General features: G+C 45.5%; 1 protein-coding gene across 1 annotated transcript in view; it reads right to left on the bottom strand.

Moving 5' to 3' along the window:
* Nucleotides 1–318: 318 nt before the first annotated feature.
* The window catches only part of CLN6 (CLN6 transmembrane ER protein), a 33,497-nt gene continuing 21,798 nt past the window's right edge, over nucleotides 319–12,017 (bottom strand). Inside the window, exons 4-7 of the mRNA XM_051980788.1 lie at nucleotides 11,174–11,362; nucleotides 10,162–10,217; nucleotides 3,478–3,600; nucleotides 319–2,580 (exon numbers count right to left, since the gene is read on the bottom strand). Of these exons, the coding sequence (XP_051836748.1) occupies nucleotides 2,310–2,580; nucleotides 3,478–3,600; nucleotides 10,162–10,217; nucleotides 11,174–11,362 (639 nt within the window). The 3' untranslated portion in view covers nucleotides 319–2,309. The remainder of the gene's footprint in view (nucleotides 2,581–3,477; nucleotides 3,601–10,161; nucleotides 10,218–11,173; nucleotides 11,363–12,017) is intronic.

Genomic DNA, 12,017 nt, shown 5'->3' with positions numbered 1-12,017 from the left:
CTGGCATTGCCTCCACTTCCTCACTACCTGGCCCCCTGGGAAAGCCAGTACAAGCAAAATGGCTTCCCCGCCTTCACAACTGCTCTTGGGTTCTCTAGTCTGTATCAGGATGAGGAGGCTCCTCCTCTGGAAGACTGAGAACTGTTTCAAGCGCCTCCCAAGAAACAGTGTTTTAAGATGGTGGGATGAAGCAATTTCTCTCAGTAAGCCAGTGTCCATTTGGGGGGGAGGGAAGAGATGAGGTACCCAGGCAGGAAGTTCTTCCTAGCCACTTCTGAGATCTCACAGAAAGAAAAACCAATCTTTTCCAGGTCTGACTCAAGTACACACATTTATTTAAGACTCCCATTAATTACAGCCATGACTGCCAAGATATTTACAGTTAGGGGCAGGGGCAGCGCGTCTATACATATGGGAGGAATCATCCAGTCGTAGGGCCCGAATGTGCTCTTAGATAAGAGGAACCCTGTCAGGGCATGGATGACCTGAGTAGAACCAGAAGGGGAGGTAAGAGTCCTTGCAGAATCTGGGTCAGGCCCTTGCCTTGCATGGGAAGGACAAGGCAGGGGAGAGGCTGACTGACCAGCAGCACAGGAAGGAACCCTGCCTTCAGATGGGAGATGATTCCCAGGAAGGAAGCCTGAGGCCACTGAGTTGATCATAGGGTGCAAGGCTACAAAGAGGTAGGCAAAGGGGTGAGTGTCCACCTTAGGTGAAAAGTCACCCCTTCCTGGAATCACGCCTCTTCTCTACCCCCATTCCCTCTCTACCATTTCTCAAGATGATGTGTAGCTGCCTAAGTGTGTCCTGAAAGTCAGGATGAACGAGGAAGGTAGAAACCTCACTCTCCTCACCCCAAGTTTCCATGGAATAAGAGTGAGCACTGAGTCTTTAGACTAGACATCCTATTTCAAGTTTGGGTTAGGCTGAAAAGAGGGTTTACACCACTTTTCTCAAGTAGAACAATCAAGAATAGTTTCCATAGGAGGGAGGAGGAAGGGTTACATCCCCTTGCTTATCCTGGCCCTCCAGGTATCCTTGGGCTGGACAGCAGCCAGCCAGGCAGTCCCTCAGCTTCTGGGATTGCCTCCAGAACCTCCCAAGCTCCCCCAAGCAGGAGGGGCAGAGGCAAGGCTCACTTATGTTCCTGGAACTCAGATGATTTGCATCCAAAGATATGAGATGTCATGAGCATTACCACATTGCACGCCCCTCACACCTTGGTGGACTGCATTTACTAGGAGCCCTGGTCACAAAAGATAAATGAGTTGCTAAGCCTTATGCTCTGAGCCCTTGTCCAGGCTTGGACCAGCTGGTCCTTAGACTCAGTACAGTCCATCACCTTCCCAGCATGGGAGGGCCTGTGAGAGCCTTTAAGAACACAGGCTCACCCCCATCCTAGGAGTGTCACAGGGAGTCTCTTCTGCAAGGAGTCTTAAGGAGACTCTTCTGCCAACTCAAAAGTCCATGAAGGTTAAAAAGAAATCCGTCACAGGATCCAGCTGCTGATGGGGTTGGGGAGGAACTCTACAGAACCCTTTTCAGGCCTACTACCCACTCCCCACCTTACCCCTAATCAAGGAAGGGGAGGGCTGGATCCTTGGAAGGGGCTGGCTCATGGGTCACTTGGAGCTAGGTGATTGCCCAATTGCTGTCAGTAAGAGAGTGGGACCAGAATCCTGGAAGGGAGCCAAGACTCCAAGCAAAAAAGGTCCCGTCCCTCCTCTTCAGTCATGGGTGCTGGCCCAGTCTTCCTCCCCAAGCATTTCCAGCTCTCTTGGGACCAAGGCTGAGATGAATGCAGGACACCTGAGCTCTGATCAGTGCTTCTCTACCTTCCTATGAATGGCCAATGGAGGAGAGCTAGGAGAGCTCCTCAGGCCAGCCCTGATGGGGTACGGCGGAAGGATAATGGCTCTGAAGTCAAGGGTGCCCCCAACCCTTCTATGTCAGGCCACCCGAGGTGCCCCTGGCCAGGGTCCCTCCCAGGAGCCACTCGTTGGCCAGCTTTTACAATCACACACATAGCACAAACACAGCAAACTCACTGGGCCCTGAATAAGGCCCGTTCTCAGCCCTGTGATGTTGTGTTTCCTAAAACTAAACCCAAACCTGAAAAGAGCAAGCCAAACAAAATGTGGATACTTAACAATTCACACACACCCTACAAAGCCCACTTATGGGGGTGGAGTGAAGAGGAAGGGCCGAGGGAAGCACACTTTGCTTTGTCGGGGGGAGGCTTCTTCCCAACAAATGGCTCACCCCAAATCCCTCCCCCACCAACCCTCTCAGCTGTGGGCCTGAGGAAGTCAGGGGTGCCTGCTGATATGGAGGGTGTAGAAGGCCCACGGTTCTGGAATGTAGATGACGCCGGGGTACTTCTTCCGGAGCGTGTGATCATTCCACAGCCACAGCACCCACAGGGCCACAAACAGGAGCGTGAAGAAGAAGGTGTAGAAGAGGAAGAGTCCGTTGCTGTCTAAGTAGAGGCGCTTCCGTTTCTGGTGCATGACAAACGCCATCATGGCGAAATAGGTGAAGATGAAGAGGATGAAGATCTGCCCTTCAGTGACAAGATACCTTGGGTTCCCCAGGGAGACAGACAGGAAGTCAGAAGACGATTCTCCTCAGACCGTCTCCCCCCTTTACCCCTGCCTCCCCCCCCACCATGGACCAGGGCCTTCAGAGGCATCTGAATTCCCCTGAATTTTCCCGAAGAGCAAATTTGGGTCAGGGAGATAAAGCACGCCCCCAGTCTCTGGGAGACTGGGACTCAAGACATGTGGCTCTAAAGCAACAGTGTCAAACTCAAAGAGAAAAGGGCCTTGCAGCCCCCTGGAAAACCCAGACCAGCCCCATCGAGCTTGCACTGTATTTGGCATTCTAATCTGGGGCTGGGGTGGCCAAGGCCCCGAGAGTGTGACCCCACCACAAGGCCTTTGCCAGGGTCCCTAAGAAGAGTGCTTTTTCTCCTCCTTTGTTGATCTAAATGCTAATTAAGGCTCACACAGTCAGAGATAAAGGGATCTTAGAAGCTGAGAATAGCCCCACATTATACAGATAGAGGGGCATGTGCTCAGAGCAGTGAAGTGACCTGTCTAAGGTTGTACAGGCAGCAAATTGCAAAACTGGGATTTGAACCCGAGTCTTGGGCCTCTAACTCCTCCCTCAAAGCCCCAACCTCAGAACACCAGAATATATGAGAAGCCTCTGACCAGGGGTTCTCACTGGAGACCTCCCCTAGGGGCTAGCCTTCTGCAACACAGATGGTTACAATCCTGACCAGTGCTGCAGCTTAGTACTTAATTATCTCATTTATATTGTCTTTGCAATAAAAGACAGAACCTGTCCTTGTGCTTCCTCAATGACCCCCAGCCCTTCCCTGACTTGGGGTGTTCTGGGAGGCCATGCGGGGGGTGCCCCCTCACAGAACCAGCTCTCCCCAGATCCTCTGCGGAGAGCAGCCGCCCCACTTACCAGTAGTACAGGCTGCTGGGCCCCAACAGGAGCAGAGCCGACCGGGGCATCCTGCTCTCTTTCTTGGCTGTGGTGAAGCAGCCACTGAAGTACATGAAAAGGATGAGGAAGAAGGGGATATACCTGGAAGAAATGCCAGAATCTTAGATCCTGCGCCATCTGCAGCCGGACCCAGTCCCAGCCTCTACTCCTCCAGCCCAGTAAGGGAGTAAATGCCCTGAGTGAGAAAAAAGCTCAGGAATGTCCTGAGGGGGGGGGGGGGGGCCTCTTGGAGCATGAGAGCTCAAAAAAGATCCCTTTCCCTTTATGACAGAAAAGCAAGTCAATGGCTCTCTCTTGGGCCTAACAAATAGGGGAGGATTCAAAGTTACCTTCCCCTTCAGGAAAATGCCCCAGAAATGGGACCTTGAATAGGCAAAGCATGTGACAAAGTCTTATGGATCACAAGATGGAGACACATCAGAGTTAAAAGGAATCAAAGCTGGGTAATTGCCTAGAGCCAAAGAGTGACCCCTAGAAGGGAGCCTCTAATTGTGGAGAAAAAAGCTCTGCCCCTGCTCTGTCCACCATTTTTATCAGTGACATAGATGAAAATGTGAATGGCTTTTTAATCCCGATTTCCAGGTAATAAGGACTCGGGAAGAAGAGCTAATACAATGGATGGCAGAATCAGGATCCAAAAAGATGCTGTCACTAGGACAATGAGACAAATCTAATAGGATGAACTTTAATAAGAAGTCCTATGCTTAAGTTAAAGAAAAAAAAAAAATCAATCCAGAATAGGAAAAAGGGTAAAGAGAGCATAGTTAGAAAATAGTTGATGAAGGTTTATGGACTAAAAGTTGAGTTTATATCCTATAAATATCAGTTGGAAGAACTGGACATGTTTAGTTTGGAAAAGATAAGACTGGAGAAAGATATTTGGTGTTTCAATGTGAGTTAATGGTATGATGTGACAGCCAAATAGCTTAGTCTAACTCAACCCCATGATGCTTAATAGGTGTCTGTCAAATAAATTTGTTGAATTTTTCTAATTAACTCCCTAAGGTCAGAACTAAGACCAATAGGTGAAAATTACTGAAAAATGCAGATTTCTTTGAAATTGTAGAAATGGAAAGGACAAGATTTGATAAGTGATTATCAAATGGGCTTGGGAGGAAAAAAGGGAGAAAAATAGGAAAGAGAGAGGGAGAGAAAAGAGAGAGGTAGTGAGAGAGCATGCAAGAGAGCACTTGGGCTACAAACCTGATGGAGTACTCAACAGGAGGGAAATGTGAAATGGGGGTGAGTTGAGGGGGGACATATAAATGTCACCCTTCCATACCTACACAGTCCATGTAACTCGTTATTTCCACTCCAAAAATCTAAAGTGGGTTGGGATGATCCCTTATGCCCAAGATGCAGAACCTGCTTCAAAATGACTTGGGGGGTAGACAGGTGTGTAGGGAGAGAGGGAATTCTCATGAACAGCTTTAGTTGCTAGTCTCCCTAGGTCTGAACCTCCCACAGACTGTCCAGACTCAAGACAGCCACACAGAAGGCCAGAGGTGACAGGGAAAAACAATGGGGAAATGTTGAAGAGAATGTGGTCGTAACTGGCTGAGATACAGCTCTACTTTGGAGACCATTATCTTAAATAACTTGGCCTCCTAAGGAAGGGTTGGGGAAAGATTTGGGGAAGCCCCATATAGCTCAGAAAAGGCAGCATAATACCATAAAATGGTCTTTGAACAATGCCTTATACCATTCTTTTTAAGATAAGCATGAACATATACATACATCACACACAACACACACTTTTTCCTTCTCCTTTTCCTCTTCCTCCCTTTTTTTCCCCTTCCACCCCAAATGGCCTTATGTTGACCAGGAAAATTGACTATAAAGGAAGAGACCAACAGTGTGAAGAAAGGGGATCTAGGTCAGGCGGGGCTGTGACCAGGGCAGAAACAAATTGAAAGGAGCAAGATCTGTGGCAGCCTTCAAACTGATCTGCTCAGATCTTCTCTAACCTCACTTTCTCACTTGCTCTTGACCCACCCACTTACTCCTATTGGTCTAAATATAAGAAAGTTTTCTCCAAATCTGGCTTACATAAAACCTAAGGGCAACCTATAATTATGGCCCCCTAGCTACTAGTGTTCTAGAGAAGCAGATTTTTCCTGTTTTCAGGGTCTAGTATCCCCTTTCATTTCAGTCTCACTATATTGATGAGATTAAAAAAACATTCATTTTTCAATGTATAGTTGTATATATATTTTTATGTATGTATCTGTATCTATTCCTTTTGAAGCCATTTACGTCAGGGATGTAGCCTATATTTAGACCAATATGGAAATCTCCGATCCACCATCTCTCCTCTTTAGCACCCCCACACGCCTTCTCCCTCACACACCCACAATCACACATGCTCTCCTTTCATCTCCCTGTTTCATGCAGTGTGTCACACTTCCTTTCAATCTCCTCCTTTCATATGGTCGGCCCATACCTGCTCCCCCTCCCTTTTTCCTCCCTCCCCCTCTCATGCTGTCTCTTTCTGTATCCTTCCAGAACACATTTCAGAGCCCACTCAGAACGTCCTGCTGTTGCTTTGGAGTCAGAGGCATTAAACCATAAATGTTCTCAAAGCAGGCCTCCAGAAACACACTGTGCTATGTGCATAGAATCAGTAAATCCACAGACATCAAGGAGCACAAAGAGTGACCACCCCCACGGAAACAAATCCTGATACCTTCCTGAGCTTCCCTTGCCTCTGTAACAAATGCACAGCCCTCTAAACAACTGTATGCTTGTACGATTCAGAATGATGATCTCTGCGCTTTGGGTCCCACTACTAGCTCAAAAGTGCCACAAGACCAAAAACCTCATCTTGTTTACATTTGTAGCTTCTCTGGTTGAAAGAATACAGGGAAGAGATTTAGGTACCTCAAAAGTCCAGCTCTGGCTCTGGCACTGGGCAATGGATCTGTTTTTTCTTCTGTGAAATAAGCATCCTACAATTGTGTGCTTCTGAGGTGGAGTGGGACTCAGAAGGAGGCCTTCTGACTAGCCACTCAATTAAAAGAAATATTTAATGAGCCATTTCCCAATTGACAAATGGTCAAAAGATATGAACAATTTTCAGATGAAATAATCGTAGTTATCTATAGACAAAAGAAAAATTCTCTCAGTACTGATTGGAAAAATGCAAAAATTGGAAAAATAAGGTACTACCTCATACCTATTAGATTGGTTAACAGGACAGAAAAAGAAAATGACAAATGATGGAGGGGATATGGGAACAATTCGACATTAATGCATTGTTGGTGTTGTGAATTGATTGAACCTTTCTGTAGAGCAATTTGGAATATGCCCAAAGGGCTATCAAACTATGTATACTCTATGACTAGCCATAATACTACTACTAGGTCTGTCTCCCAAAAGAAATAGAAAACAAAGAGGAAAAGGACCTATATGTACAAAATTATTTATAGCAATTCTTTTCTGGTGGCAAAGAATTGTAAATTTCGAGAACACTCATCAATTGGGGAATGGCTGAACAAAATGTGCTATGTGATTGCGATGGAATACTACTGTGCTGTAAGAAATGATGAGCAGGATGCTTTCAGAAAAAAACTTGGATCGAGTTACATGAGCTGATGTAAAGTGAAATGTACTGTGTACAAAGTAACAGCAATATTTTAAGATGATCAGCTGTGAGTGACTTAGCTGTTCTCAGCAATACAAAGATCCAAGGCAACTCTGAAGCACTTATAATGAAAAAATGCTATTCACTTTCAGAAAAAGAACTGGTGGTGTCTGAATATAGATTGAAGCATACTTAAAAAAATAAAAACTTTTTATTAAATTTTTTTTGATCTATGTTTTCTTTTACAACATGACTAATCTGTAAATGTTTTTTTATGACTACTCAAGTATTATCTTTATCAAATTGCCTTCTCAATGGGCGAAACTGGGGAGGGAAGAAGGGAGAGAATTTGGAACTCAAATTTTAGTAAAGAATGTTAAAAATTGTTTTTATGTGTAACTGGGGAAAAGTAAAATACTAAAAAAAGATAGAAAGAAACATTTATTAAGCTCTCACTAGAGGTAGCACAGCACATCAGGTTCATAAGAGTTGGTTCCTGGTGCTTACAAGCCAGGAGGGAAATATCCTGAGCACAGACAAGTAACTCTAATACAAGATGAGAGCTAGCCGGCATAAGCCAAGGGCAATTAGAGAAGGTATCATCATGGAGGGGATATAAGAACTGGTCTTCAAAAAGCAAGAATTTTTAACCTTTCTCTTGTGTTACGTATCCTTTTGGCAGTCTAGTGAAGTTTCTGGATGCAATTTCAGAATGTTTTTAAATGTAGAAAACACAATAAATATGACTACAAAGGAAACCAATTATTATTGAAATAGTTACCAAAATGTTGTGATTTTTTTTTAGTCACAGACTCCATTGAGAGCCTTTTAAAATGAAAAGTAGATTTCAATAAATAGAGACTGACTAAAGGGCATTATAGGTAGAGTTAACAAGACGAGCAAAGGCATATGGGATATTTATAAGGGATGACAAGAGTAACCCAGTTTGGCTAGAACAAAAGAGGGAGATAAGAATGTAAAAAGTGAGATGATCCTAGATTGTAGACAACCTTGAATGACAGACTATCTTGGATTTTATTCAGTGGGCAATGGGGTTCTGAGCAGATGAGGGAGATGACCGGTAGTGTGGCAAGCTAATTTGTCAGCAACTTTAAGGTCAGATTTGGGGGAGGGATTGGCAATGAAACAATTCAAGCAGCATATAATGAAGAATGTCCTGCAGTGGTAGTGTTAGGAAGAGAAAGTCGTTTTGTTTTGTTTTTTTTGAGAGCTAGAGGTAAAGTTAATACAACTCAGCAACTGATTCGAGAGAGAAATTCCAGGTAATAATAAAACCCTCCAGCCTGAATACAATCAACCAAAATAGAGCACTCAGAAAAGATTAGGTTTCGATGGGAAAACATTAGATTCTGTTTCAGTACTGTTGGTTTTGATGGTGATTCAAGTGCAGCTATCTAGTGAGTAGCAAGAAATTCAGGTGTGGGAACTCCAAAGAGAGAGCAAGGTTTAGGGAGGTATCCATATACAGTTGGCAACTGAACTTGTGAGAGTGAATGAGACTGGAGAAGAGAGAAAGGAGGTCAGAGAACTGTGAAATGCCTGTTAGTGGGCTGGGGAAAATGGATAGAAGAAGACCTAAAGAGGCAGGAGGAAATCAAGAGAATCTAAGATGTCAGTATAGCAAGTATAGCAAGAGAGAGAAACAAGAGGTGATGGGTGAGGATGAGAGCTGAAAAAAGCCATTGGACCTAGTGATAAAAGGTACAACTGATTACAGTCAGAAGTTTCTGGAGACTGGTAGGAAAAGAAGTCTGAATGCAAGTGATAGAAGAATGAAATGGCAGGGAAGCAGTCTATGCATCAGATGGAAACTGTACAGGGCAAAAGGGAAGAGAGAGAAGATGGCAATTTGAAGGGATAGAGGGGCTCAGGGGAAATTTCTTTAAGGACTGGGAAGAGGACTTAAGTAGCTTTGTACAAAGATGGGAGAGACCCAATGAAAAGGGAGATTGAATATGTCTAGGAGAGAATGATTGATGGGGCAGAAAGGATGGGGAGGTGGAACAGGGATGCCTCTTTCTCTGAGTCATAAAGAAGAAGAAGCAGGGCTGGCTGAAGGCTGTGGGGTGGAGGAGGTGATTCTTATAATGGAGAACCACAATCTTCTCAGTAGTAGGAAACCAAATTACCTGTGGTGGATGTGGAAGGCAGGGGTTGAGGAGTGTGGGAAAATAGGTTGTTTGGTGCTTGGGGGATGTAATAACAGGAAATCAAGGGGAGTTGAGTAAAGTGACTGCTCCCTAGCAGGGGGAGGAAGGTCCAGCCACTGTTATGTAGCACAGCCTGATGCGGTCAAATTCAAATAGAAATGGATCCCTGTAGGTCACAATGGCTTAGAAAGCTATAAATTAGCATTACCTACATTTTACTGTTTTAAAATTTATTTTATTAATCATTTCCCAATTACACTTTAATCTGGCTCAGGGTCCAGTGGGGAGTCTTGTGACTGCTTGTGGTCCTCCAAGTCAAAGCCCGACATAGATAATCTGCTCTAAACAGCAGCGAGGAGCCTCTTGCCCTCCCCGCCTCCACTACTTAGCTGTGGGGCTCAGCCTTTCTGGTTGTGTGCATTCTCACCACACAGCAAGGTTCCGGCTGCCTCACCCAGAGGCCCTTAACTCATCCCTCTGGACACAAAGTCATATTCAGATAGTCTGTATTTACCAACATCACCCACAGGCCCAGAGGGAGGAGATTTTCTGTGCAATACTATCAAAGGCCACTCGAGAGTAATCTTAAAGCAGAGGGGGGTGGGGGGCTGGGGCGGGACAGTTATAGTGTGGCACATGAAATCTCTCCTTCACCCCAAACCCACTCCCCTTCCCCCCTCACCCCCCAACAGAGTACCAGGCGGCAGCCCCAACCCTGGGAGACTGAAGAAAGCCTCTTGCTGCCCTCTAGTGACCAGCCATGGGTACTGGGGAAGCAGCACTGATCACTTCATTTGCGGAAGTGAAGGGCCTGTCTGGGAGGGCTGTGCTCCGTACAGGCTGTGAACCCCATCCTGTCCCTAAAACCACCAGGCTATAAATACTCACCACAAGCAGTGCCCTAGATATTCATCATAGTAGTAAAGCAGCTCAAAGGAGTCAATCTGCGGGGGAAAGAAAACAAACTCTGTTATACAGACCTAATTCAGGCCCCCTAAAGGCAGCTCTCAGAAGCAAGCTCATTATTTGGCAAAACGGTGAGGCTGAGCATGATGGGATTCTGGAGTACTTTTAGGCTTTTAGTGCCCATCTCTTCCTATTCCAAAAGCCTCATTCCATGAGACTGGCTATAGCTCTTTTCTTCTTCCTTGCTGCCCTCTGTGGTACCTTATCTTTATATTTTTCCAGGGCCTTCCCTTCTAATTTGATAAGATAATTTGTGGTTATGTGTGAATGGGAGACAATGACTTCTTTTCCTAAAACACAATTCTATAGAATTTATGAAGGTCGGATACCAAAATTTGGGCCCAAAGTGGAATTTGTGAGATCAGAATCTGGAGCTCAAATGCATGCACTCCCAGCTCTCATGTTGTTTTGTTTTTTTGAGATTGGATCTCTGCACCTTGCCCACGCTGAGAGCAGAGGGGCCACCCACAGGCCCAGCCCTGATGATGGTTGTGCGGAAGTTTAACCTGCTCCACTTTTCTGACAGGGGAGGGGTCTCACCTCCTTGGGCGGCCTGGTGGCCCTCCACTACCGGGACTCACTATAATGGCAGCAGACTTAGTGAGGGCACCCCATCAGCTTGAGATCTACGGCAGGTGATCCGCCAGCGTCAGCCTCTACAGGGACTGGGGATTACAAGTGTGTACAACTCCACCCCACACCCCTTTCCCTCCGAGTGCTTGAAACATATCAGTAACGGTAGTCAGGAAGGTGGAGTGGGGGGGTGGCAGACCATTTGGGACAAAGGACTTCCAGGGTGATTATGGTGCAAAATAAAGCATACTTCCCCTCACATACTGCGTGTGAAAGGACTTCTAATGATGAACTACTGGCTGCGACCTGAGGTAATTCCTTGTTGAGGGGAAAGCAATGACCTGAGGGGAGACTTCCTCACCAGGGTCTTTGGCTTCAGGTTCTTGATGATTGGGTTCTCACGCACAGACAGGTGGTGCTGATAGCCACTGAAGATCAGGCGGTGGTTCACAGAGTCTCCCACCAGGTGAATGCTCGAGCCCATGATGAAGGTGATGATGCTGACATACACGATGGACCGAGGCAGGGTCTTGGGGGACCTTTCAATGAGCTGCAATTTAGAACCAGCTACTCAGCACATCCTGCCAGGAAACACCCTCCAAGAGCCAGCTCCGGCTTCTGATGGATGACCTTGCTTGATCCTTGTCAGGTTTTTTACTCAAAACTCTAAAACCTTCCATCTTTCCAAAGTAACATGTCCTTTATTTTTTGACTAGGAACAATGTGGGAAGCTTTCTTTTTGCTTGACTATGCATATTATACAAAGGTTTGTTTTTCATTTCTTTTTTAAAGGGAGGAATGGGAGAGGGAGAAAAATGTATTCTTTATTTTTTTAAGTTAAAAAACAACAAAAACATAACCAAGAAAACTCTACCCAAAACTCTAAAATTCCAAAGTAAATGTCCCTAGCACATGACCTACTCATCCCTATCTCTAAGCCATGTTGTGCAGGGTTACCTTTCTTCCCTTAATGGCCTCCCCTACCTCTCTCTGCCTGTTCAAACATTGTTCTTCAGTCTGTTCCATGAAGCCTTCCCTAAAAACTCCAGCTTTCCCTTACCTCCCCCATTTGGGGTCTCTTAGCACTTGACTTCCTTATACCATACATACTAACATTTAAGTTCATATATTTAGAGTTGGAAGGGCTTTTGAAATGAACAAGCCCTTTTTGCTTGACTATGCACATTTGTTATTAGATAAATTTT

Source organism: Antechinus flavipes, chromosome 2, assembly GCF_016432865.1.
Source record: "Antechinus flavipes isolate AdamAnt ecotype Samford, QLD, Australia chromosome 2, AdamAnt_v2, whole genome shotgun sequence".
Classification (NCBI taxonomy): domain Eukaryota; kingdom Metazoa; phylum Chordata; class Mammalia; order Dasyuromorphia; family Dasyuridae; genus Antechinus; species Antechinus flavipes.
Note: the sequence above shows the minus strand (reverse complement) of the source record. Positions and strands in the feature narration are given on the sequence as shown.